At 43.1% G+C, this 26,515-nt stretch overlaps 1 protein-coding gene across 5 annotated transcripts in view; it reads left to right on the forward strand.

Moving 5' to 3' along the window:
* The window catches only part of SLC12A6 (solute carrier family 12 member 6), a 122,462-nt gene that overhangs the window by 73,300 nt on the left and 22,647 nt on the right, over positions 1–26,515 (forward strand). For all 5 annotated transcript variants that reach the window (XM_062205560.1, XM_062205561.1, XM_062205563.1 and 2 more), the window contains 10 exons: positions 10,503–10,597; positions 14,407–14,538; positions 15,069–15,215; positions 16,564–16,618; positions 18,449–18,579; positions 19,566–19,807; positions 21,886–22,100; positions 23,851–24,009; positions 24,185–24,283; positions 24,555–24,612. In XM_062205560.1, the coding sequence (XP_062061544.1) occupies positions 10,503–10,597; positions 14,407–14,538; positions 15,069–15,215; positions 16,564–16,618; positions 18,449–18,579; positions 19,566–19,807; positions 21,886–22,100; positions 23,851–24,009; positions 24,185–24,283; positions 24,555–24,612 (1,333 nt within the window). The remainder of the gene's footprint in view (positions 1–10,502; positions 10,598–14,406; positions 14,539–15,068; positions 15,216–16,563; positions 16,619–18,448; positions 18,580–19,565; positions 19,808–21,885; positions 22,101–23,850; positions 24,010–24,184; positions 24,284–24,554; positions 24,613–26,515) is intronic.

The following is a 26,515-nucleotide window of genomic DNA, read 5'->3' on the forward strand; positions in this document are numbered from 1 at the left end:
TTGCTTCTGTCTATGGTACAGTACATGATGGAGAAGTATGAGAATGGCTCATTATCTGGCCAGGAACACATGTACAGTAGAGTTAAGGACAGAATGAGTTGAGTTGGTACAGTTCCATGTTACCAAACTGAATTTTGTTCCCCATTAAGCTTCTGGAGTGAAAAACAATAGGCAAAAACAGAATCGTAGGCCAAAAGAACCAGTATGTGATTGTAAAAGTCCTCAGAGTATTTCTAAAGATCTTACTCTAGAAATTAATCTCATTTGGCAACATTCAGTTGCATTCAGTTTTAACCAGCCTAGGGATTTATGCACCATCTTCTGTTCAGATTCTCAGATGAGTCCATCCTGCTACCCTAGATTCTCTCTTCTAGGCTCATAAGGTCAGGTTGTATGTTCTTTTTTTTTTTTTCTAACTCTCTGAAGAATGGTCATTTTTTTAAAAAATTTATTTTATTTGAGAGATAGAGTTACAGACAGTGAGAGGGAGAGACAGAAAGGCCTTCCATCCACTGGTTCACTCCCTGTATAGCTCCAGCAGCCAGAACTGTGCCAATCCAAAGCCAGGAGCCAGGCATTTCTTCTGGTCTTCTACGCGGGTGCAGGGGCCCAATAACTTGGGCCATCTTTTACTGCTCTCCCAGGCCATAGCAGAGAGCTGGATTGGAAGTGGAGCAACCGGGACTAGAACCGGTGCTCATATGGGATGCCAGCGCCACAGGTGGAGGATTAACCTACTGCGCCATGGTGCTGGCCCCAAGAATGGTCATCTTTTGTCTCCTGCCCTACATATGTTTTAGCCACAGCTTCAAAATTTTTGAAAGATTTATTAAAAAGAATTTTGAATCTGCAGATAGTGAAAGATGATTTATTATTGCATAAATATTTTTTAAAGATTTATTTTATTTATTTGAAAGGCCAAGTTACAGAGAGGGAGAGACAGAGATCTTCCATCCTCTGATTCACTCCACAAATGGCCACAATAGCCCAGGCTGGGCCAAGCTGAAGCTAGGAGCCAGGAGCTAGGAGCTTTTGGATCTACCATGTGGGTTCAGGGACCCAAGGACTTGGGCCATCTTCTGCTGCTTTCCCAGGCACATTAACAGGGAGCTGGATTGGAAGTGGAGCAGCTAGGATTCTAACCGACACCCATATGGGATGCCGGTACTGCAGGCAGCGGCTTAATCCACTATGCCACAGCACTGGCCCCCAATCTGTGGCTATATTTAAAAACATCTTGTAGTTTCTTAGAGAAGGCAATGGTAGCTTGAATTAATATTCTGTCAGCTCTCTCTTTAGGGTAATTTGGCCTAGTAGGTGAAAACCTGGTTCAGTTACCTTGCCTGTTGAATTTAATGTACAATAGCATCTTTCAGACCTTTCCTGCTGAATTGGATTTATAATAGCATCTTCCAGACCTGATAAATGTTTTTCCTGTCAACAGGGTGCAGTTATTTCAACATATCTACTTGTTCCCACTGACTCATCAAGCCTCTTGCAACACTTAGGGTCAGAATGAGGAGATACATGGAAAGGTTAAACTGTTGTTATTATAATGAACCAAGCTTTACACTTATGATTTATCAAACTTTCCTGTGAGTATGTGTATAATTTTAAGTTTAAAAAATTTAGAAAGCAAGCAAGCAAACAAGTAGTGGTGGATCTTGGCATTTTTACTTGAAATTCTACCAAATATACAGGGAAAAAGAATTCATCTTCTACAGTCTCAAGGAATAGAAAACAATAACTGAATACTATGTAACTCAGTTTGAGGCTTCTGTAACCTTGATACCAAAATTTAACAATGACAACATAAGAAAAGGCCAGTCTTACTTATGAACACATATCTGATCCTAAGTAAAATATTTGCTGTTTGTATTGAGCAATACATTTTTAAAAAATTATCCCACCAAGTTGGATTTTTACTAGAAATACATTTTTTAATACTGAAATTAACTTACATAAATCATTATATATTTTTTATTAAACTTTTATTTAATGAATATAAATTTCCAAAGTATAGCTTATGGGTTACAATGGCTTCCCCCCTCCCATAACTTCCCTCCTGCCCGCAACCCTCCCCTTTCCCGCTCCCTTTCCCCTTCCATTCATGTAAAGATTCATTTTCAATTCTCTTTATATACAGAAGATCAGTTTAGTATATATTAGGTAAAGATTTCAACATTTTGCCCATATAGCAACATAAAGTGAAAAAACTACCATTGGGTTACTAATTATAGCATTAAATAGCAATGTACAGCACATTAAAGACAGAGATCCTACATAATTTTTTTCAAATTAATTAATTTTCTATGCCATTTCCTTTTTAACACCAGGTTGTTTTTTTTTTTTTTCATTTCCATTTCTCTTTATATACAGAAGATCAATTCAGTATATAATTAGTAAAGGAGAGAATACCATATCATGTTTTTTTAAAGATTTATTTATTTATTCGAAAGGCAGAGTTGCACAAAGAGATCTCCATCTGTTGGTTCATTCTGCAAATGGCCTCAACAGCCAGGACTGGGCCAAGCCAAAGCCAGAAGCCTCTGGATCTCCCATGTGGGTGCAGTGGCCCAAGCACTTGGGCCATTTTCCAGTGCTTTCCAGGCACAACATCAAGGAGCTGGATCAGAAGTAGAGCAGCCAGTACTCAAACCAGCACTCCTGTAGGATGATGGCATCCTGGGCAACAGTTTAAGCTGCTGTACCACAATGACAGCCCCTTTTGTATCTTTTTTTTTTTTTTTTTTTTTTTTGGCAGGCAGAGTTAGACAGTGAGAGACAGAGAAAGGTCTTCCTTCCGTTGGTTCACCCCTCAATGGCCGCCACTGCCTGTGTGCTGCGCTGATCCAAAGCCAGGATCCAGGTGCTTCCTCCAGGTCTCCCATGTGGGTGCAGGGCCCAAGGACCTGGGCTATCCTCCACTGCCTTCCTGGGCCATAGCAGAGAGCTGGACTGGAAGAGGAGCAACCAGGACAGAATCGGGTGCCCCAACCAGGACTAGAACCCAGGGTGCCGGCGCTGCAGGCGGAAGATTAGCCTAGTGAGCCGCAGCACCGGCCACCCCTTTATTATCTTAATAGGTCCAGAAATAACACTTGATTTGAAATGTACCCAATACTTAAATTCATGAGTTTATAATGATACTTAAAAATCTAATAGATTACCATTGGAGTAGTCTAGTTAACTGATGCATTACTCTAAGAAGTAATCAATAACAGGAAATAATGACACAATTTGTCTTGCCTTTAACTGTGGGACTGGGTAACCAAATAGTAGATTGAAGAGAATGTCTCTCTATATAAATATTCAGCTAATAAAGAATAATTGAATGACAATATCTCCATTTTGTTACTTCTCATAAATTGGTGAAGCTAGGCAAAAATCAACAGTTGCTAACATCTCAAAAGATAACCAGATGACGTATACCTCCTGGTATATGATCACAAACACTTTAGTCATTTTCCGTGGGCCAGCGCTGTGGTATAGCAGGTGAAGCTGCCATCTGCAGGCTGGCATCCCATATGGATACTGTTTCGAGTCCCAGATGCTCCACTTCCCAGCCAGCTCTCTGCTAATACACATGGGAAAGCAGCAGCAGATGGCCCAAGTGCTTGGGCCCCTGCACCCATGTGGGAGAGCCGGATAAACCTCATAGTTCCTAGCTTCGGTCTGGCCCAGCCCTGGCCCCTGTAGCCATTTGGGGAGTGAACCAGTGAATGGAAGACATCTATCTCTCTGCATCTTCTTCTCCCTCTCTGTAACTCTGCTTTTCAAATAAATTAATAAATCTTTTAAAAATAATAAAAATTTTAAAATTAAAAAAAATTTTAAAATAACTTTCCTCCATCTCCCTTAAAAATAATGAATGAATGTGATTATGCCTCTAAATTTAGCTGCCAACTTATAAGAATTACAAAAAAATAGAACATGTTAAACCCCCTCAGAGGCCATCATCAAAATCATAACATCATAGACCTGTATTGTGACACAGTGGCTTAAGACGCTTCTTGTGACACCGGCATCCCATGTTGGAGTGCTGGTGTGAGTCCTGGCTGCTCCAATTTGAATTCAGCTCCCTGCTAAGGTACCTAGGAAAGCAGGAGGTGATAACCCAACTAGTTGGGCCCCCTAAACCCACATGGGAGACCTGGCTGGAGTTCGAGGCTCCTGGCTTCATCCTGGCCCAGTCCTGGCCAGTATACCCTTTTGGGAGTAAACCAGCAGATGGAAGATCTCTCTCCATCTTTATCCTGCCCTTTGTGTCACTCTGCCTTTCAGATAAGTAAATCTTAAAAAATACCATAAGAAACTCTCCAGGATGAATGACATGTCTTCAACAAAGAAACTGGAAGGGGAAAAAGAAAACTATATATATAATATATATTTTATATAAATTTATTTGAATGGCAGAGAGAGGTCTTCCATCTGGTGGTTCACTCCCCAAATGTCTGCCAACAGCCAGGATTGAGCCAGATCAGAGCCAGGAGCCTGGAACTCCTTCCAGGTCTCTGAACATATGAGTGGCAGGAACCCTAGCAATTTAATGGATCATCTGCTGCCTCCTATGGTGCACATTAGCAGGAAGCTGGATCAGAAACAGAGGAGTCAGTACTCAAACCAGGCACACTGATATTCCAGGCAGGGAATTACTCCACCAAATGTCTATCTCAGAAATTTATAGATTTAAGAGGTATAGCAACCAGTCATAGTGTATGCTTCTTATTTGGCTGCTTACTAAAACAAGCTATAACATTAACATAATTTATAGCATTTGAGGCAGCATTTCATGTTCATGTAGTCACTTAGTTAAAACCTAAACCTATGCCAAGGGAAATTAAGAACACTTGTGCCTTCCTTCTGCCTACTTCAGACCAGCAAAGACTGTTTGGCAAGATTAAGGTAAAGGAATAATATGAAATTTATCTCAGGCCCAAGAGACTATATAAGTGGTAATTTTCAAAAGCAGTATTATAGAAATAATAGCATCATAATAACAATAAAGCTTTTATGATGAGGAAAACATTTGGTATACCACTATTCTCTGTTTACAAATACATAAACACACGCTATAAAAAGCAAAAATCCAAACTCCTGAGTAGAGCCAGTGTTTCTCTTGTCATTTTTCATTTGAATTATGCAATAAAATACCAATAACTTTCCCAGTAAGATCAGCATTATTTGGATAGACTGATAATTCAAAACATTACCAAGGCCAGTCTCAGTAGGTATCCTCCAAAGGAATCTTCTTAGGATTCTAGGTAGTCCTGAAAGAGACCTAGGAAATGCATTTGGTTCATAGTTCCTACAGAGTAAAGATTACTTGCTGTTCAGAAACCCCAGAAGCACTCTTCCATTTGGTATTTCTGACCCAGGCTTTGGAAGGGTGTACTCTCCCACCAAAATATTCAGGCTGAGAAGTGAGCTATGCCAATTTGATGCCTTTTGGTATAACCAGGCCTAATGGGAGTTTTGTCCCTTGCCTGGAAAGCCTTGACCTTCCATGACCGACCTCATGATTTACCAGGAACTCTGTAGAGCTCTTTCACCACAGACAGACTTTGGGAAGGACAATTTTTAAGGTATTATTGATCTCATACAATATAGGCAAAGTCTCCAGGGACATTATTCCACCCTCCAGTAATATTAAGCAAGCAGGCAAGCAAGCAAATGAAAGTTTGGCCAGAAACAGAGTATCTGAAAGTGTCAGTGATTAATTTCACCTGAAAATTGAGACTAGAAAGGTCCAAATATAGAGATGTCAAGGTTGCTAGGAAATGACTTAAATGCAGGCAGCAGAATGAGGCAGGAGAGACCTCGAGCCAACACAATTATAAGGTTGCTGAACAGTATGTTGGAGCTTGTATTAGTCTACTTTTCAGTACTTTTACTAAAATATTCGAGAGGAGCCTCTTGGGAAACAAAAAGTTTATTTCAGCTTACAGTTTGGAAGTTTCACTCCACTTCAGATGGCCCCTTAGTCCAGTGTCTATGAAGGCTACTCATGGCAGGTGCAGAGGGGTGATCATATCACTGGCCAGGAAGCAGAGTGAGCCTCAGCCAACCTCCAATAATAAACTACCTCTCAAGAACCACCCTCAGAGGGCACACCCCAAATGATCCAAAGACCTCCCACCGGCTCCAACTCTCAGCAGCCATAATTAGATCAACTCTCTGCCCTTCATTCATCAAGCATTAACATTAAAATATCAGCTTAAGCATCTAGGGCCATTGTTGTGGTACAGCAGGTGAAGTCACGAAGTCACCACCTGTGATGCTGATGCCAGCATCTGATATGAGCACCAATTTGAATCCTGGCTGTTCCACTTGTGATCTAGCACCCTACTATTGCACCTGGGAAACCAGGGGATGGTCCAAGTCCTTGGGCCCCTGCCACCCATATGAGAGACTCGGATGGAATCCCAGGCTCCTGGCTATTGTGTCCATTTGGGGAGTGAACCAGCAGATAGAAAACCTCTCTTCACCCCCTTCCCTCCTCCCCCTTCCCTCCTCTTCCCCTTCCCTCCTCCTCCCTCCCCCTCTCTCTCACTCTCCCTCCCCCTCTCCCTGGTGCCTTTGGCAGCATGGTGCAGCAGGTTAAGCTGCCATCTGCAGTGCCAGCATCCCATATGTGTGCTGGTTCGAGTCCCAGCTGCTCCACTTCCTATCCAGCCCCCTACTAATGTTCCTGGGAAAGCAGCAGAAGATGGCCCAAGTTCTTGGATCCCTGTACACATGTGGGAGACCCAGAAGAAGCTCCTGGCTTTGGCCTGGCCTGGCCCAGCCCTGGCTGTTGCAGCTACTTGGGGAGTGAACCAGTGGATGGGAGATATCTCTCTCTCCTTCTCCCTCTCTAACTCTGCCTTTCTGATAAATAAATAAATAAAATACTTGGGGCTGGCACTGTGACGTAGTGGGTAAAACTGCATCTGCAGTGCTGGCATGCTATATATGAGCGCCAGCTCAAGTCCACTTCCCATCCAGTTCCCTGCTAATGCACCTGGGATAGCAGAGGAAGATGGCTCAAGTCTTTGGACCCCTGTACCCACATGGAATACCCAGAAGAAGCTCCTGGCTTCGGATTGGCACAGCTCTGGCCGCCGTGGCCATCTGGGGAGTGAACCAGTAGATGGAAGACTCACTCTGTGTGTGTGTGTGTGTTTGTAACTCTGCCTTTCAAATAAATAAATCTTTTTAAAAATAAAATCTTAAAAAGGTTTATTTATTTATTTGAAAGTCAGTTACAGAGAGACAGTGAGTGAGATCTTCCCATCTGCTGGTTCACTCTCCAGCTGGCTGCAACAGCCAGGTTAGGCACCATCTTAGTAACCACTTGTTACTCCTAAGTCTCTCTTTAATATATGAATTTATGTCATTTGCTGAAGAAATAAAATTGTCATGTACAGTGTACTGTATTCTGAATTAGATGACTACATTCTTGTTATATTTTGCATATTTGTCCTTTGTGTTTTCTGTGAACTGGTAATTAGATGTAGAGGCTTGATTACATTTAACTTCCATTCTTTTGATAAGAATTATTGTAGAGGGAATGGCATTTGTTGCAGGGGTTAAGACACTGCTTGGAATGCCCACATCCATACCAGAGTGTCTGGGTCCAAGTCCTCGCTGTGCTTCTGATTCCAACTACCTGCTAATGTGTACCCTGGGAGGCAACAGATGGTGGCTCAAGTGTTTGGATCCCTGCCACCAGAGTTCCCAGTTCTTGGCTTTAGCCTGGCCTAGCCCTGGCTGTTGGGTATTTGGGGAGTATACCAGCAGATAGAAAATTTGTCTCCCTTTTTGTCCGTCTCTGTCTACCTTTTAAATAAATAAATAAATGAAAAAGAAGACATGAGAGATGATTGTATAGTATACTTTTCATTGTACTACAACAGGGAATTGTGTTGTCCCACTTCCAGTGATGTTCAGGTGTGTCATCAGCTCTGGATCACCCTGATCTATCCACATGTAATTCTGCCTCAGCCTTTGGCCTGGAGGTTTTAGCAACCACCAGTGATCACTGCCTAGATTCATTAGAGGTTGCAAGTGGTTAGGTTTTGGGTTCTTTTGTTTGTTTTTAGAGTTTGTTTATGTTTTTATTTATTTGAATGGCAAAGTGACCGACTGGGGAGGGAGAGACATAGAAAGCCATAGGCCACCAATAGCCTGGGCTGAGCCTGCAGCTTTATCCGGGTCTCCCATGTGAGTGGCAGAAATTCAGGTACTTGACCCATCACCTGCTGCCTCCCAGGATGCAGGTTAGCAGGAGGTTGGTTCAGAACAGAGTAGCCAGTACTCAAAGCAGATTCTCCCATATGGGATACGGGTAACCCAAACAGTGGCACCAGCCACAGTTTCTGAGGTTTTTTTTTCTAATTATATCATTCCATTTATCATTAATCAGGAACAGTGTTTTTATAATGAAATTTTTTTTCTTAAGTCATATTTAGCTATTCAGAAACACTTGGTACAAGGCAGGATAACTGGTTCTTTCCATTTGTTATTTTTCAGAATTATGTGTGTGTCCTTAATAACCTAGCAAAGGTAGTTTTTTTTTCCAGTTTTTTTTTTCTTGTTTTGTTTTGTTTTTTTACAGGCAGAGTGGACAGTGAGAGAGACAGAGAAAGGTCTTCCTTTGCCATTGGTTCACCCTCCAATGGCCGGCGCACTGCGCTGATCCGATGGCAGGAGCCAGGTGCTTCTCCTGGTCTCCCATGGGGTGCAGGGCCCAAGCACTTGGGCCATCCTCCACTGCACTCCCTGGCCACAGCAGAGAGCTGGCCTGGAAGAGGGGCAACCAGGACAGAATCCGGCGCCCCAACCGGGACTAGAACCTGGTGTGCTGGCACCGCTAGGCGGAGGATTAGCCTATTGAGCCGTGGCGCCGGCCGGTAATTAGTTTTTAAAATATCATTTTGGATATTTCATATTGGAGATATCAGTCTAAAAAGTGTATGTGTAGTGTTCATTTACCCCATTTTTAGCCATTGGAAATTTCTTCAAGTTGGCTGTGTTGTCCTTTGATTTAACATCTGTCTTTTTTTTTTTTTTTTTTTTTTTTTTTTGACAGGCAGAGTGGATAGTGAGAGAGACAGAGAGAAAGGTCTTCCTTTTTTGCCGTTGGTTCACCCTCCAATGGCCGCTGCGGCCGGTGCATCGTGCTGATCCGAAGCCAGGAGCCAGGTGCTTCTCCTGGTCTCCCATGTGGGTGCAGGGCCCAAGGACTTGGGCCATCCTCCACTGCCTTCCTGGGCCATAGCAGAGAGCTGGCCTGGAAGAGGGGCAACCGGGATAGAATCCGGCGCCCCAACCAGGACTAGAACCCGGTGTGCTGGCGCCGCAAGGCGGAGGATTAGACTGTTAAGCCACGGCGCCGGCCAACATCTATCATTTTGATAGTTTTCTGGCTAATATCAAGCTCCTCTTATGAGGTTATAGGGTTTTAATTTCTTTAATTTTTATATCAGTATCTATTTCATTAGTATTGAAGATCTTAGTTCCATTATATTTTCTCTGATGTCCTACCAGACCGTGTAATTATGTTGCTTTTAAGCAATAAAGAACCAAAGTTAAGGAAGCATGCAACACAGTCTGCTGCCTTAGTGACTCAGTCTCTTTTTTCTTCTTTATAACCGTTTTACCAAATTCCTATTGTGTGCTTCTTTAATATAAAAATATTCTTCTTTAATATAAAAATATAAAAAATGGAGCTGGCATCGTGCCATACACAGCAGGTTAAGCCATTGCCTGCGACTCGAGCATTCCATATGGATGCTGGATCAAGTTCTGGCTGCTCCATTTAGATCCAGCTCCCTGCTAATGAGGCTGAGAAAGCAGAGGAAGGTGGCCCAAGTACTTGGGCCCCTGCCACCCATGTGGGAGACCCAGGTAGAGTTCTAGGCCCTTGACTTCAGCCTGGCCCAGACCCAGCCATTGTAGCCAATTGGGGAGTGAACCAGTAGATGGAGGATTCATATTCTCTCTCTCTCTCCCCCTCTCTCTTTCCCTCTGCACTCCCCCATCCGTAACTCTACCTTTCAAATAAATAAGTAAATCTTAGTTCAAAAACTTAGTTAAATGGCCTAATTTAGCAAAAGGGTCGTAATTTACACAAGGGTTGACAGCCCTGGGGGCAGAGAGCTTTTACTGCCATGTCAACAGTAGCAGTGTTTAATCCATGTCTAACGTAATATTTTACACCAGGTAGAAACTCAAGTACTTACTTTTCATCCTAGATTTAGAAAACCTATTTAAGAGTAGGCTCTCTAAAGACTGGAATCCTAAAAGAATAGTATCTCCAGAGGTTTTATATTGTCTGTGTTTACTTCTTCAGAGACTTGTTGGGGCTACATTCTCCAAACAGTGCTGAGTTCTGCCACACTTAGATAAGATCTGAATGTGACCATGAGTTCTGTTAGTACAAAGGCCGTGAAGAGTTACAGTGCTGGTGCTTCTTTAACAGCAATAAAAATCTAACTTAGTTTACTTTTTTTTTCTAGATGATGGGCATAAGAAAGCTCGAAATGCTTATCTTAATAATTCCAATTATGAAGAAGGAGATGAATATTTTGATAAAAACTTGGCACTCTTTGAGGTAATATTCGGGAGAAAACTATGACAGAGACCTCAGGAACAGATATTTCAAAATAGCTGTTTACTCCATTTGTTTTTAGTTGTACAAGGTAGATAATGTAATAGCTAATGTTAAAATACAGTATTTACTATTATAACTTGTCATTGCAGTTAATTTTGTCTGTATAACCTAATTATATTAAAAAGGCATTTAATCAGATTTCTATAAGGTAAGGAAAGAAGAATATAGATTTATGAAGTATGTATAGCCTAATTCACCTATAACTTAAATGTTTATATTGGGATAATATTCCTAAGCATAAAGCAGTATATTTTCAAGCTTATGTTTGCAAGAGTATCATTTGCCTTAAAACTAAACCAAAAAAAAAAAAAAATCACAGCAGGAAGCCATATTAAGAGGACCTATATGTCTTTTTTTTAGTTGACAAATAAGACTTGTGTATTTTTGTGGAGTGGAGTGTGATATATTGATGTACATAGGATGATTAAATCAAATTACCATATACTCATTTCCTTATTATTCATTCTAGTGAGAACATTGAATTTTACTTTCTTAGCAATTTTGAAATATGCAGTACATTATTGTTGACTGTTGATCTCAAAAACATATTCCTCCTAAGTCTTTGTACCCTATGACTGACACCATATCTTTTCCCCACCCACCTTTCTCCCAGCCTCTGACTGCGTGAGTTTAATTTTTTAACTTCCACACTTAAATGTGCCCATACAGTATCTGTCTTTTTGTGCCTGGCTTGTTTCATTTAGTATAATGAAGAGGATCTGTTACCTGACTACAACAACACGGACTTTGATGGAGTCTGGGTGTTGAAAGGTGACTGGTTTGGTCTGTCGATTCCTTTGTCTGGCTTTAGACAGTGATTCAAGTTCCACTTCACTCAATGCCTGTGTTTTTTAAATAATTTCATTTTATTCAAGGAAAAGTCTAATGTGAAGATTTAGATCAGTTGCAAAAGTTCTTTCTCAACCTGTCCATGCTCCATGTTGTAAATAAAGTCATATGTATTAGTAAACAAAAAAGGAGAAGCCACTGTAGTTAAGGATCTTATTAGCAGTGTTTTTTACAGGTTGCTCTAAGGACCAATAATTTGTTTTTCTTCTAAAGTTACATAGATGTTAGAAAGAGTAATGAAAATTTTCATTGAAAAATCTTGTGGTCAGAGACTAGATATTTAACCTAATGTTTAATATGCCCACATCCCGGCCGGCGCCATGGCTCAACAGGCTAATCCTCCGCCTAGCGGCGCCGGCACACCAGGTTCTAGTCCCGGTCGGACTTGAACTGGCACCCATATGGGATGCCAGCTCTGCAGGTGGCAGCTTTACTCGCTACGCCACAGCACAGGCCCTTGATTCTCTGTTCTTGAAACTGATTCGAGCTTCCTGCCAAAGACTGTATGAGGCAGTAAATATAGCTGAAATAACTGGGTTCTGTCCACCCATGTGGAAGACCTAGATTGTGTTCCCAGCTATGGCTGTTACCATTGTACAGAGTCTCTCTCTCTCTCTCTCTGTCTTTGTCTCTCAAACAAATTTAGGTAGAAAAAAAGAATTTTGTTATAAAATATCATTATGTTCATCAAAAAATTAAAAATAGAACTACCATATGATTCAGCTGTTCCACTACTCGGTATTTATTCTGAAGTGAAATCAGTGTGTCGAAGAGATACCTGCACTTCTGCGTTCATGGCAGCACTATTCACAACAGTCAAGATAACAAACCTATCTAAGTGTCCTTCAAGAGATGAATGGATAAAGAAAATGTTGAATATTTATGTAGTGGAACAATGTTTCACCTTTAAAAAGAAGATAACCCTGGCCGGCGGCGTGGCTCAACAGGCTAATCCTCTGCCTTGCGGCGCCGGCACACCAGGTTCTAGTCCCGGTTGGGGCACCGGATTCTATCCCGGTTGCCCCTCTTCCAGGCCAGCTCTCTGCTATGGCCCAGGAAGGCAGTGGAGGATGGTCCAAGTGCTTGGGCCCTGCACCCGCATGGGAGACCAGGAGAAGCACCTGGCTCCTGGCTTCGGATCAGCATGATGCGCCAGCCGCAGCGGCCATTGGAGGGTGAACCAGCAGCAAAAAAGGAAGACCTTTCTCTCTGTCTCTCTCTCTCACTGTCCACTCTGCCTGTCACAGAAAAAAAAAAAAAAAAAAAAAACCTGACATTTGCAAGAATGTGGGTAAACCTGGAGGGCATTATATTAAGTCAAGTAAGCAGGCACAGAAACACAAATGTGGCATGATCTCACTTATATGTGGATTCTTAAACCATTGAGCTCATAGAACTAGGGAGTAGAATGGTAATTATGGGGTAACAGGGTAGGTGCCAGAGGAGGGAATAAGGTGATGTTAGAGTACAAGGTTTCACTTAGGAGGAATACATTTTTTTATATTTGTTATACAGCACAATGTAGTTAATTTATATTTGAAAATTGCTAACAGTAGATTTTAAATGGTCTTAGCCACAAAAAATTAAATATTTAAGGGGCTGGTATTGTGTCACAGTGGGTTAAGCTGCAACTTGGGATGCCTACATCCCATATCAGAGTGCCTGGGATCAAGTCAGACCTCTGCTTCCAATCCAGCTTCCTGCTAATGCACCTGGGAAGCAGCAGTTGGTGACTCCAGTACTTGGGTCCCTACCACCCACATTGGAGACCTGAATGGAATTCCTGACTCCTGGATCTTAGCTCCTGGCTTTGACTTGGACCAACCCCAGCTCTTACAGCCGTTTGTCAAGTGAACCAGCAAATTGAAGATCTCTGTCTCCCTCTCTCTTTCTGCCTTTCAAATAAACAAACTTACTTTAAAAAAACAAGTAATTGAGAGATATGGTAATTCACATGATGTGATCAATTTGCATTTTATATATTTATAAAATCAAAAAATCATGTATACTACAAATATATGTATAACTTTCTTCTTAAATAAAGATTTATTGTTTTGAAAGGCAGAGTTACAGGGTAGTGGGAGACAGAAAGACAGATCGTCCATCTATTGGTTCATTCCCCAGATGTAGGCCAGGCTGAAGCAAAGAGCCTGGAACTCCATCCAGGTCTCCCATATGAGTTCAGGAGCCTAAGTACTTGGGTAATCTTCTGCTGCTTTCCACACACATTAGCAGGGAACTAGATCAGAAGTGGAGCAGATGGGACTCAAACAAGCACTCATATTGGATACTGGCTTTGCAGGCTGTAGCTTAACCACAAAGCCAGCCCCATATAACTATTACCAGTTATATGAAAGAGAGAAAGAGAGGAAGGATTCATAATGTCCTGATTTTGACTTTTTTAATGTAGAAGAATTAAGTGTCATTAATTTTCTTAAAATTTTTACCTGGCCAGCGCCGCGGCTCACTAGGCTAATCCTCCACCTGCAGCGCCGGCACCCCGGGTTCTAGTCCCAGTTGGTGCGCCGGATTCTGTCCCGGTTGCTCCTCTTCCATGCCAGCTCTCTGCTATGGCCCGGGAGTTCAGTGGAGGATGGCCCAGGTCCTTGGGCCCTGCACCCGCATGGGAGACCAGGAAAAGCACCTGGCTCCTGGCTTCAGATCAGCGCAGTGCGCCAGCCGCAGCACTCTGGCCGTAGCGGCCACTTGGGGGGTGAACCAACGGAAAAGGAAGACCTTTCTGTCTGTCTCTCTCTCACTGTCCATTCTGCCTGTCACAAAAATTTTTTTTTACCTATGAAATATTTTCTCATTGTACAGTGTTCTAGGAGAAAGGTTATTTTGATGCTTACTTTCAGTGTTTTTCATAACTCATTTCTTCCATGCTTCTGGCTTTGTAGGAAGAAATGGACACCAGACCAAAAGTGTCTTCTCTCCTCAATCGCATGGCCAATTACACAAATCTGACACAAGGAGCAAAGGAGCATGAAGAAGCAGAAAACATCACTGAAGGGAAAAAGAAGCCCACCAAGGTGAGACATCAGAATGATAAGGACAAATAAAAAGGCTCTGCAAATCCAGGGCACCTCTGCTCATCCAGTGACTTAGAGACTTGATACATGCCTGGTGCTGCTCTGTTACTGGGGTCCTAGCATACGCTGACATTCAGAGCCCTGGCTGCCAAGCAGCCTCAATTCTAATATGAGAAGATGATCATTAAGCTCTTATTAAGTGTTGATAAATACTATAGCAAAAACTTAAGTAGGGTAAACATACTATCACTGGCAAGGGTGCCAAGTGGAGGGGTCGCCACATTTGACAGAGTGGACAGAGACAGGACGAGGTGATACTTGAAGAGAACCCTAACTAATGTGAGGGAGTGAGCCTGTGAGAGGAGAGCACTGTAAGAGGAGAGCCTTTTGAAGATACTTATTTAACTTGTTATCTCTTCCTTGAGATTTTTGGTAATTAGGGAGCAAGTTTTTATGTAACAGTAAAAGAATAAAAGCATCTCTTCTGGATGACTGTATAATTTTTTTCTGTCAACCTCTTTTCTTCCCAGACCCCCCAAATGGGTACTTTCATGGGTGTCTACCTCCCCTGTCTACAAAATATTTTTGGAGTGATCCTCTTTCTACGCCTTACGTGGGTGGTTGGCACCGCTGGAGTTCTTCAGGCCTTTGCAATCGTCCTCATCTGCTGCTGCTGTGTAAGTCCCCCATTGGCTCCTGGAGATAACCTGGAACCTTTCAAGTTCTCATGAGTATGTGCACACGATCTCTTGTTGAATAAAACAGTATTTGGGAAGATTCATGATCTCAAGAGAGAGATTCTGATATTAAAATTTGAAGGATTTTCAGTTATTTAGTGCCTATTCCCTGTTTGCTGTCTCTTATATGAAGTACTAGAAGTTACAAAACAAGATTTCAACCGGAAGTAGAAGATAAAGTTCTATCTTCAAAGAATTTAAAAGTCCAAACCATTTGAGCATAATAGCATCAAATTTGTGACAGTCTGTTAGAAAATGTAATGCATTAACTACAGTACATATTGAGAACCAAAACAGAGCTACTTACGAGGTGGACTATTTGTTTTGTTTTTTGTTTTGGAGTCCCCTTAGCTCTTTCCTCAAAATTCAGTTGTTCTTTGTAGGTTTTCTCTCCACTTGCTGAGTACATTCCGATGGTCCTTTAATTTTAACTCCTGTTTGTGTATCTCAGTCACATCTATCGGTTTATGATAGATTTCTACTGCCCTCTTTTATTACTATCACATTCTACCCTCCTTTTGCATTGTTTTTAGTTGAAAGCCATACAAATGAGGTTTGACATAGTCCACAATAATAGCTGAAAAATCAGGGCTCCACCTTTTCTTTCTCAGTTTCTCAGGCTTGAAACTTCAAGGGCATACTTTGGCTCTTTGATTGCCTCTCATGCCTAATCAGTTACCAAGGCTAATCCATTCTCTGTGAAATCTCTTACATTCAACCCTATCATTTTATTCTCCCTATTCCCACTGTAATTTGAAACTTGTCATTGAACTACTTTAATATCCTACAGACCAGTAACTCTGAATCCAGCTACTGTCTGCACTGCTTTCTGTCCTGTAGTACCAGATACTATTTTAAACCATACTTACGTGGTCAGAAGTCTTCCATGGTTCCCTCTCTTAATGAATATTATTCTGGTATCACAGTTAATCTTTTGTCAGGATTTTACCTGTTTTCTGAGTTTCTTATGAATTCATTACTTCCTTTTCAGTGTAATATGCTTTCTTTCCTATTTAACTAGGACCCAGGGTGAGATCAGCAGTTCTTAATAGCAGCAAATTTACTGATTGCAGTGTAGGAACACTTTAGCAGAATCCCGCAGATGATATTGGTGGTTCATGCAGTGAGCTGGAGCACATTATCTGATTTCAGGCCATTAGGTTTGACATAAACTGTTCATCAAAGTAGGTAGAGTTAAATTTTTGAAAACTGCTCTGAGGTCTACAAGAGGGAAATAGTACAGAAATGTCTTTACATCAGTGACAATCTTCTCTCCCTTTCTCTACAGACAATGTTGACTGCTATCTCCATGAGTGCCATTGCCACTAATGGAGTGGTGCCAGGTCAGTTGGTCAAGGTTGGATTTCAGGGGTTGTCAATGATTATTGTGTGTTTATGCCAAAAAGGCCAAGGCGCAAACTTCCAAGGAACAAAATACCAAAGTAATAGACTATAGGACATAAACGTTAATACTATTAATTATTAATACTATTTGGCATTAAGATAGCTTCTTTAAAATCGCCTTATTTCCTTAACTTAGAAGTGTTTTCATTTCAGTTATGTTCTTAGTTTAAATTTTAGTTAGAATGTATTTGCATGGAAGTCTGTCTCATGCCTATAGTAAATAATCTTCGATATTTTTTCTAATATTAGCTACATGTGTTTTGTGATGTATTACGTATGTGGCATATTCTACAAAGAAGGTTTTTTTTTAAGATTTATTTTATTTATTTGAAAGCTAAAGAGTTACAGAGACAGAGAGGTTTTTCATCCTGTGGTTCACTCCCCAAATGGCCTCCATGGCTGGGGCCAGGCTAGACCAAAAAAGAAGCTAAGAGCTTCCCCTGGATCTCCCACATGGGTACAGGGGCCCAAGCACTTGGGCTATCCTCCATTGCTGTCCCAGGCACATTAGCAGGGAGCTGGACTGGAAATGGAGCAGCACTAGCACCCATATGGGATGCAGCAACTTAACCTACAGTGCCAGCCCCTTATTTTATTTGTTTTCCTTCCTTTTTTTTTTTTTTTTCCAAAAGACCTTGGCCAACTAACTCCAGACCCAACACTAAGCCCTGGCTGATTGCAGTCCACCGTCAGGGAAGCTGGGTGCAGCAGGCAGAGCCTTTCTACAGGGAGGGCAGAGGCAGGCTGAGTGAGTCCCTGGCAGTGTTCAGAGCCAGCCAGACTCCAGACAGGGGCCTTGGACATTCTACTTGTCCAACTCAACACAATTAAGCTTCAAAGGGAGAAACAATTCACAGAATTGTCTCTCTATGTCTCTCTCTTTCTCTCCCTACCCCTCCACCGCCCCCCCCGCCCCTCCCCCCCGCATCTGGCTCTGCCTCTGCCTCTAACTCTGCCTTTCAAGTAAATAAATAAGTCTTTAAAATTTTTTTTTTTTTTTTGACAGGCAGAGTGGATAGTGAGAGAGAGACAGAAAGGTCTTCCTTTGCCGTTGGTTCACCCTCTAATGGCTGCTGCGCTGCGGCCAGCGCATTGTGCTGATCTGAAGGCAGGAGCCAGGTGCTTCTCCTGGTCTCCCATGGGGTGCAGGGCCCAAGGACCTGGGCCATCCTCCACTGCACTCCCGGGCCATAGCATAGAGCTGGCCTGGAAGAGGGGCAACCAGGACAGAATCCAGCGCCCCGACCGGGACTAGAACCCAGTGTGCTGGCGCCGCAAGGTGGAAGATTAGCCTGTTGAGCCACGGCACCGGCCTAAAATTTTTTTTAAAAATGTATTTGAAGGCAGAGTTATGGGGTGGGGGGGAGGGGAGGGACAGAAGTCTCCCATCCCTTGATTCACTCCCTAAATAGCCTCATCAACCAGGGCTGGGCTGGGCTGAAGCCAGGAGCCAGGATCTTCTTCTGGATCTCCCATGTGGGTGCAGGGACCAAAGGACCTGGGCCTTCCTCTGCTGCTGCTTTCCTAGGTGAATTGGCAGGCAGCCGGATTGGAATGGAGCTGCCAGGAATTGAACTGGTGCCCATATAGGATGCAGGCATTGTAGGCAGTGGCTTTATCTGCTAAGCCTGCAATGCCAGCCCCTCATTCAGGATATTTTGAAGCCTAAAAAACATCCTTCATGCATATTTTTGTTGTGTGTGTCTTGTTTACATGTCTCTTATTAACACACTCACTCTATCCTGTTCACCTTCTATTTTATCTTGTAGCTGGGGGCTCATACTTTATGATTTCCCGAGCTCTGGGTCCAGAGTTTGGTGGCGCTGTTGGCCTTTGCTTTTATCTTGGTACCACATTTGCAGCAGCCATGTATATCCTTGGTGCCATTGAAATTTTTCTGGTAAGTACTTTATTATTTGTGGTCTGCAATATAGAAGAGTTAGATTTGGGTTTAATCCGTTCTTTGATATGAATGCTTCTGAGAGGTCACCTATAGGAATCCATCTGGTGATTGACTCTAATCTGTTACTGGCCTTTTTTTTTTTTTTTTTTTTTTTGACAGGCAGAGTGGACAGTGAGAGAGAGACAGAGAGAAAGGTCTTCCTTTTGCCGTTGGTTCACCCTCCAATGGCCGCCGCGGTAGCGCGCTGCGGCCGGTGCACCGCGCTGATCCGATGGCAGGAGCCAGGTGCTTCTCCTGGTCTCCCATGGGGTGCAGGGCCCAAGCACTTGGGCCATCCTCCACTGCACTCCCTGGCCACAGCAGAGAGCTGGCCTGGAAGAGGGGCAACCGGGACAGGATCGGTGCCCCGACCGGGACTAGAACCCGGTGTGCCGGCGCCGCAAGGTGGAGGATTAGCCTAGTGAGCCGCGGCGCCAGCCTGGCCTCTTACCTTGAATATAAGGCAGAAAGGTTGAGGTATCCTTTGTCTAACTCTTTCCTTCCACCCTATTACTGCCACTCTCCCTTGGATGTAACACTTCTCTCAATGAGGAAAAAGGAAAACAAAATTTACTTTCTTTGAGACCTTTATCTCAATGAAATAAAATGTTTTCATTTCTATATTCTCTGGGATGTGTTTTTTTACGATTTAAAATAATGATAACAGAGCAAGACTCAGGATAATTATAATTTTATATAACACTGAATAAAATTAATTCCCTTGTTTTCTCTGTTTTGAAATATAATCTTAAAGAATAGCACATGGGGGGAAAATATCTATGATATCCCATTTTGGTAGGCATTCCAAATTCCAACAGGAATTCAGCTAATTCTCCAGCCATTTTTTTATGTGCTTTCCTTTGTGAAAGCAAATGTAAACTATTTCAGCCTTTTCCTTTGATTATTTTGAAATTGCATCATTTTCCTGTTCTTTCATCTAACAGGTATATATTTTCCCCCGGGCTGCCATCTTTCGCAGTGAGGATGCACTCAAGGAATCAGCAGCCATGCTTAATAACATGCGTGTCTATGGCACAGCTTTCTTGGTTCTCCTGGTATTGGTGGTATTCATCGGTGTGCGCTATGTGAACAAGTTTGCCTCTCTTTTCCTGGCCTGTGTCATTGTGTCCATCTTGGCCATCTATGCTGGAGCCATCAAGTCGTCTTTTGCCCCGCCACACTTTCCGTATGTGTCTGCCTTTTTGCTTAGCCATCATTATAGGAAGCCACTGATGTATCTGCTGGTGTGCTAATTTCAATCCGAATTTCACAGTGTCTAAGATTGGCCTCCTAGGCCGGCGCCACGGCTCACTAGGCTAATCCTCCGCCTGTGGCGCGGGCACCCTGGGTTCTCGTCCTGGTTGGGGCGCTGGATTCTGTCCCGGTTGCTCCTCTTCCAATCCAGCTCTCTGCTGTGGCCCCGGGAAGGCAGTGGAGGATGGCCCAGGTCCTTGGGCCCTGCACCCGCATGGAAGACCAGGAGAAGCACCTGGTTCCTGGCTTCGGATCAGTGCAACACGCCGGCCGCAGCGGCCACTTGGGGGCTGAACCAGTGGAAGGAAGACCTTTCTCTCTGTCTCTCTCTCTCACTATCCACTCTGCCTGTCAAAAAAAAAAAAAAAAAAAAAAAGATAGAGTTAGAGAAAGAGTTAGAGAGAGAGAGAGGTTGGTCTTCCATCTGCTGGTTCACTCCATAATTGGCCGCAATGGCTGGAGCTGTGCCGATCTGAAGCCAGAAGCCAGGAGTCTCTTCTGGGTCTCCCATGTTGGTGAAGGGGCCCAAGGACTTGAGCCATCTTTTTTTTTTTTTTTAAACAGGCAGAGTGGACAGTGAGAGAGAGAGACAGAGAGAAAGGTCTTCCTTTGCCGTTGGTTCACCCTCCAATGGCTGGCACACTGTGGCCGGCGCACCGCGCTGACCCGAAGCCAGGAGCCAGGTGCTTCTCCTGGTCTCCCATGGGGTGCAGGGCCCAAGCACTTGGGCCATCTTCCACTGCACTCCCTGGCCACAGCAGAGAGCTAGCCTGGAAGAGGGGCAACCGGGACTAGAACCCAGGTTGCCGGCACCGCAGGCGGAGGATTAGCCTATTAAGCTGCGGCACCGGCCTTGAGCCATCTTCTACTGCTTTCCCAGGCCATAGCAGAGAGCTGGATCGGAAGTGGAGCAGCCAGGACTCGAACTGGCACCCACATGGATGCCGGCACTGCAGGCAGTGGCTTTACCCGCTACGCCACAGTGCTGGCCCCAAAATGTAAATATTCTAAAAGCACCATTCTGGTTACGTCTCAATTTGGGAAATTCCATTTGCCTCACATTCTCCTTTGCTTATCCTCTTCTTTCTTGGTTGGTAAACAGTCATGATACATGGTATTTTCTTTAAAATGTTCCGGCAAAGCAAGACTAAAAACCTAGAGGAATGCACAGAACAACTCTGAAAAGTATTGAGAGTTGTTTAAGCTGAGTAATAGTTGCATGGTTCATTATGTATGTGTACAGCCAGTTTGCAGATTTTAAAAGTTGCCTTGTTCCTACTGAGAGGTATTTTACTGTGGTTGTATTATTTCTTTGTTCATATTTATGATTCTGGGTTAAAGAAAAAAATAAAACAAGAATTTATTATTTGTATCATCCTTAAATACCCTCACTCCCACTGGGTCTAGGCTGAAGTTCAAAAGCTGTTTTCTCTTGGGCCATGAAGGGATGTGCTTTTAAATTTTAGCCACACTGTCTTCCTTACAATAGTAGCTAAAAAGTTTGACCTTTAGCACACCATTTTCAAGGGGTTTGTTATGAATATAAGGAATCTTAGGCAAAAAACAATGATAATAAGGACATTTTAAAAATAAGAACAGAATGACTCCAGGATGCTTATAGAACCAGCAATTCTTTAATTTTCTAAAAATTTGAAAGATGAATCAGCTCAGTTGTCATTGGAAAGCTCTCGTGTTTGAATTCTGTCTTTGCTACCTACCACCTGTACGGCCTTGGGCAGAATACTGTAACTGCCTAAATTCTAATTCTTCATAGACAAAAGAGAAAAATATTAATATTAACATTATGAGATCACTGTAAGGATTTAATTAACAGAAAATATAACTTAACATTCACAATGGTAGTTAATAAATATTAGTTCCTTCCCACCGATGAAAGCAAAAGCTCCCAGAGATAATTTTGGGGGAGGGTGCTTTCCTAACCTATTACCTTTTTTAAAAATGTATTTTCTTTTTCTTCTTTGATCTTTCTCCTTATTTATCTTCACTTAGGGTTTGCATGTTGGGTAACCGCACTCTTTCTTCGAGACACATCGATGTTTGCTCTAAGACCAAGGAAGTTAACAACATGACAGTTCCATCAAAGTTATGGGGCTTCTTCTGTAACTCAAGTCAGTTTTTCAATGCCACCTGTGATGAATACTTTGTTCACAATAATGTCACTTCAATTCAGGGCATTCCTGGATTGGCTAGTGGTATCATTACAGGTAAGTTCTCTGAGGAAAATGGGTTTTGTTTTCTTAGCCTCTTACGTTGTCCATGAAGTCTTGGTGCCCCTTTCCTCCTTCTGATGAACACACAGCTCTTAGTTCAACAATTTCTGCTTTTCTGTTAGTACCATTATCTTTATTTAGGACTGCTTTGCAGAGTGTTGTCTTTTTCCTGCATTGACATCTAGAATAGAATTTTTTTTTTTTTTTTTTGAGAGGCAGAGTTAGAGAGCGAGAATGAGCTTCCATCTGCTGGTTCAACCCCCAGATGGCTGCAGCGCTGGAGCTGGGCCAATCCAAAGCCAGGAGCCAGGCGCTTCTTCCAGTTCTCACACATGGGTGCAGGGGCCTAAGCACTTGGGCCATCCTCCACTGCTTTCCCAGCCATTAGCAGAGAGCTGGATTGGAAGTGTAGCAGCCGAGACTCAAACCGGTGCCTGTATGGGATGCCGGCACTGCAGGCAGAGGCCTAACCTACTACACCACAGTGCCGGTCCCAGATAGAACTATTTTCTTTTCTTTTTTTTTTTTCTTTTAAACTTAGGAATGTTTTAGACATTTTATTTATTTATTTATTTTTACAGGCAGAGTGGATAGTGAGAGAGAGAGAGAGACAAGAGAGAAAGGTCTTCCTTTTTGCCGTTGGTTCACCCTCCAATGGCTGCTGTGGCCGGCGCATCATGCTGATTTGAAGCCAGGAGCCAGGTGCTTCTCCTGGTCTCCCATGGGGTGCAGGGCCCAAGGACCTGGGCCATCCTCCACTACACTCCCGGGCCATAGCAGAGAGCTGACCTGGAAGAGGGGCAACCAGGATAGAATCCGGTGCCCCAACCGGGACTCGAACCCGGTGTGCCAGCACCGCAAGGCGGAGGATTAGCCTGTTAAGCCACTGCGCCAGCCTGGATAGAACTATTTTCATGCAAATACATCCACATGTGTGTTTTCCTAAGAGCTAAATTCCTGAAACTCTTTAAGTAACATCTGTTTAAGTGTCTTGGTCCTCAAATGTCATTGCACATAAGCCAGTTCACATTAATGAGTTAGAAATAGCGTTGGTTGTAGATTGTAGATTTTTTTTTTTAAAGATTTATTTTATTTATTTGAAAGGCAGAGTTACAGACAGACGTAGAGTCAGAGAGAGAGAGGTCTTTCATCCGCTGGTACACTCCCCAGATGGCTACAACAGCCAGAACTGCGCCAATCCGAAGCCAGGAGCCAGGAGTTTCTTCCGGGTCTCCCACGTGGGTGCAGGGGCCCAAGGACTTGGTCCATCTTTTACTGCTTTCCCAGGCCATAGCAGGGAGCTGGATCAGAAGAGGAGCAGCTAGGACTAGAACCAGCGCCCATATGGGATGCCAACACTTCAGACCAAGGCTTTAACCCACTGTGCCACAGCATCAGCCCCAGATTGTGGATTGTAATAATGGATTGAACAGGGAATTCAGCTTTAGTCTGCTTAATTTCTAATAACTTGCATTAGTAAAGTTAACTGCATTCATGGGTGCCAAAGCATTTTTTTCAAAGTATATTTTAACTAAAGAGGAAGGGTATTATGTTTTCATTTACGTGTGCTTTGTTGTGCAGCACATACAAGTGTGTGTACATGTGCTCGTGTGGAAGAAGCGGAAATCCTTTTACAAACTATGTAAATGAGAAAGCTGATTTTGAATACTGTTTGAGTAGAAATGATCTAATTATCTTCTTTCCATATTGCTGCTGCTTATATTATCTTTCTTCCCCACTGCAGAAAATCTTTGGAGTAATTATTTACCTAAAGGAGAGATTATCGAAAAGCCCTCAGCCAAATCATCTGATGTCCTGGGCAGCTTAAACCATGAGTACGTCCTTGTCGACATCACCACCTCCTTCACTCTCCTGGTGGGGATCTTCTTTCCCTCTGTCACAGGTAAGCTGAGGCGCTGCTGTCTAGTTTAGAAACTGTGAGACCCAGGGAGTTGTTTGACTCAGGAGACAGAATTATATTCTCAGGGTTTTACGCTCTGTTTCTAGTCTTTGGTAATTGCATGAATACCAAAGTGCCCAGGAACTCAGAAGTTAACTTATTTTTCTCCTGTCCACAGGGATCATGGCTGGATCAAACAGATCTGGAGATCTGAAGGATGCCCAGAAGTCCATTCCCATCGGCACTATCCTTGCCATCCTGACCACATCCTTTGTCTGTATCCTTTTCACAGATCCAGTCTGAGCCTGAGTCATGGGAACATCTAGTAGAACTAGAGTGATGGTAGGGTTCTTACCCCGGTAATAAAGATAACTGCTTTCTACCACCTTAATTCTTGCCAGATAAACTTTGTGTACAAAATTCAATAAGGAATTTATAGATTTAGCATATTTAGCATCTCATTTTACTGTGAGAAGAAATATCCCAAGTGTCTACTTTCTGTCATGTCAGAGGGTAAACAGCCGTTTCCTTGACTCTTGGTATGGTAGATTTAAGCAATGTCGTCCTTTTTGGTGCTTGTATTGAAGGGGTTGTGCTCAGAGACAAGTAAGTGATTAATTTCGTTATAATGATTTGTCTTCTGTAACATCTGATCATCGCACTTGGCTCCAGCACAATTGGAATGTCAGAAATCTAACCTGAGGTTTTAATCATGATTAACAATTAGAATATATAATGTGCCAAAAGGCTAGTGAATAATAAGGGCCAGTATGTTGTTACAGATATATGAGATGCAGTGAATATAGCTGTTCAAAAAAGCAGCAAATTTGAATAGTGAGGATTTCCTTGTATATTAGAAACTGTTGGGGCCGGCGCCGTGGCTCAACAGGCTAATCCTCTGCCTTGCAGCGCCGGCACACCGGGTTCTAGTCCCGGTTGGGGTGCCGGATTCTATCCTGGTTGCCCCTCTTCCAGGCCAGCTCTCTGCTATGGCCCGGGAAGGCAGTGGAGGATGGCCCAAGTCCTTGGGCCCTGCACCCCATGGGAGACCAGGAGAAGCACTTGGCTCCTGGCTTAGGATCAGCGCGATGTGCCGGCCGCAGCGGCCACTGGAAGGTGAACCAATAGCAAAAAGGAAGACCTTTCTCTCTGTCTGTCTCTCTCTCACTATCCACTCTGTCAAAAGAAAAAAAAAAGAAAAAAAGAAAAAAGAAACTGTTGGAAAACTAGGCAAAAAGGAAGACAAGTTAATAAAGTACAAACCTTTGAAATATCTAGCTTCTTTATGAGACAGAATTATCTAATTCAGTTTGGCATTCTGAATAAAAGCCTGAAACTTACTTTATTCGTTTCCTTTAGGAAGGCTACTGAATGTGTTTTTCCTTTCCTCTCACCTAGGAGTATAAAATATGTTTGGCAAGAGATTTCTAGGCAAACACTTCCCCAGAACCTGCTGCTTCTCCTCAAATGTTCTGCGTCTTGGTTAATGGCCTCACCATTCATCCCTCTCAAAACAGTCTCACTCTATAGACATTTCCCATCAGCTCCCTCATCCAGTTGATGCCTAAGCCCTGTGTATTTCACCTTTCAGCCCTGATCTCACTTTCTCTTCTGTTTATCACCATCACTTTGTGAAGGCCCTCAGGATATTTTGCCTACATTACTGTCATCATCTCCCTTCCTGTTTACCATCTTCTAATCCCCCCACATTGCCCCCAGATAGCTTTTTCTAAAACACAAAATGTTTCAGACAAACCTCTCTGCCTAAGAGCCTGCCTATGCTCCTTAAAAACCCATCACTTGGCCGGCGCCATGGCTTAACAGGCTAATCCTCCACCTTGCGGTGCTGGCACACCCGGTTCTAGTCCTGGTTGGGGCGCCGGATTCTATCCCAGTTGCCCCTCTTCCAGGCCAGCTCTCTGCTATGGCCTGGGAATGCAGTGGAGGATGGCTCAAGTCCTTGGGCCCTGCACCCGCATGGGAGACCAGGAAAAACACCTGGCTCCTGGCTTCGGATCAGCACGATGCGCCGGCCTCAGCGGCCATTGGAGGGTGAACCAACGGCAAAAAGGAAGACCTTTCTCTCTGTCTCTCTCTCTCACTATCCACCCTGCCTGTCCAAAAACAAAAACAAAAAAACCATCACTTTGTTCTGGCCATGTCTGCTCTTTGTTCTGTAACTCCCACCATTCCTTCCTAAATTGTGTGTTCTAGACATAATCTTTTTTTTTTTTTCTAGACATAATCTTCAGTTAAAGGTACCTTGTTATTTCAAACCTTCAACCATCACACATTTGGCAGACTCACATTCATCCTCTAAGACTAGGCTAAGTACCTTCTCTCCTCTAGAGCTGTTGCAGACTTACCTAACCACTCCTCCAACTGTTCAGCCACCGTATTTGAACATGCTATGTTATTGTACTCCCCATACTACATTGCAGCTACTCATTTTCAGATTATTCTCCCCTACCAGATTGACTCTTGTGAGAATAGGAAGCCTAAGAGATGC

Source organism: Lepus europaeus, chromosome 11 (genome assembly GCF_033115175.1).
Source record: "Lepus europaeus isolate LE1 chromosome 11, mLepTim1.pri, whole genome shotgun sequence".
Taxonomy (NCBI): Eukaryota; Metazoa; Chordata; class Mammalia; order Lagomorpha; family Leporidae; genus Lepus; species Lepus europaeus.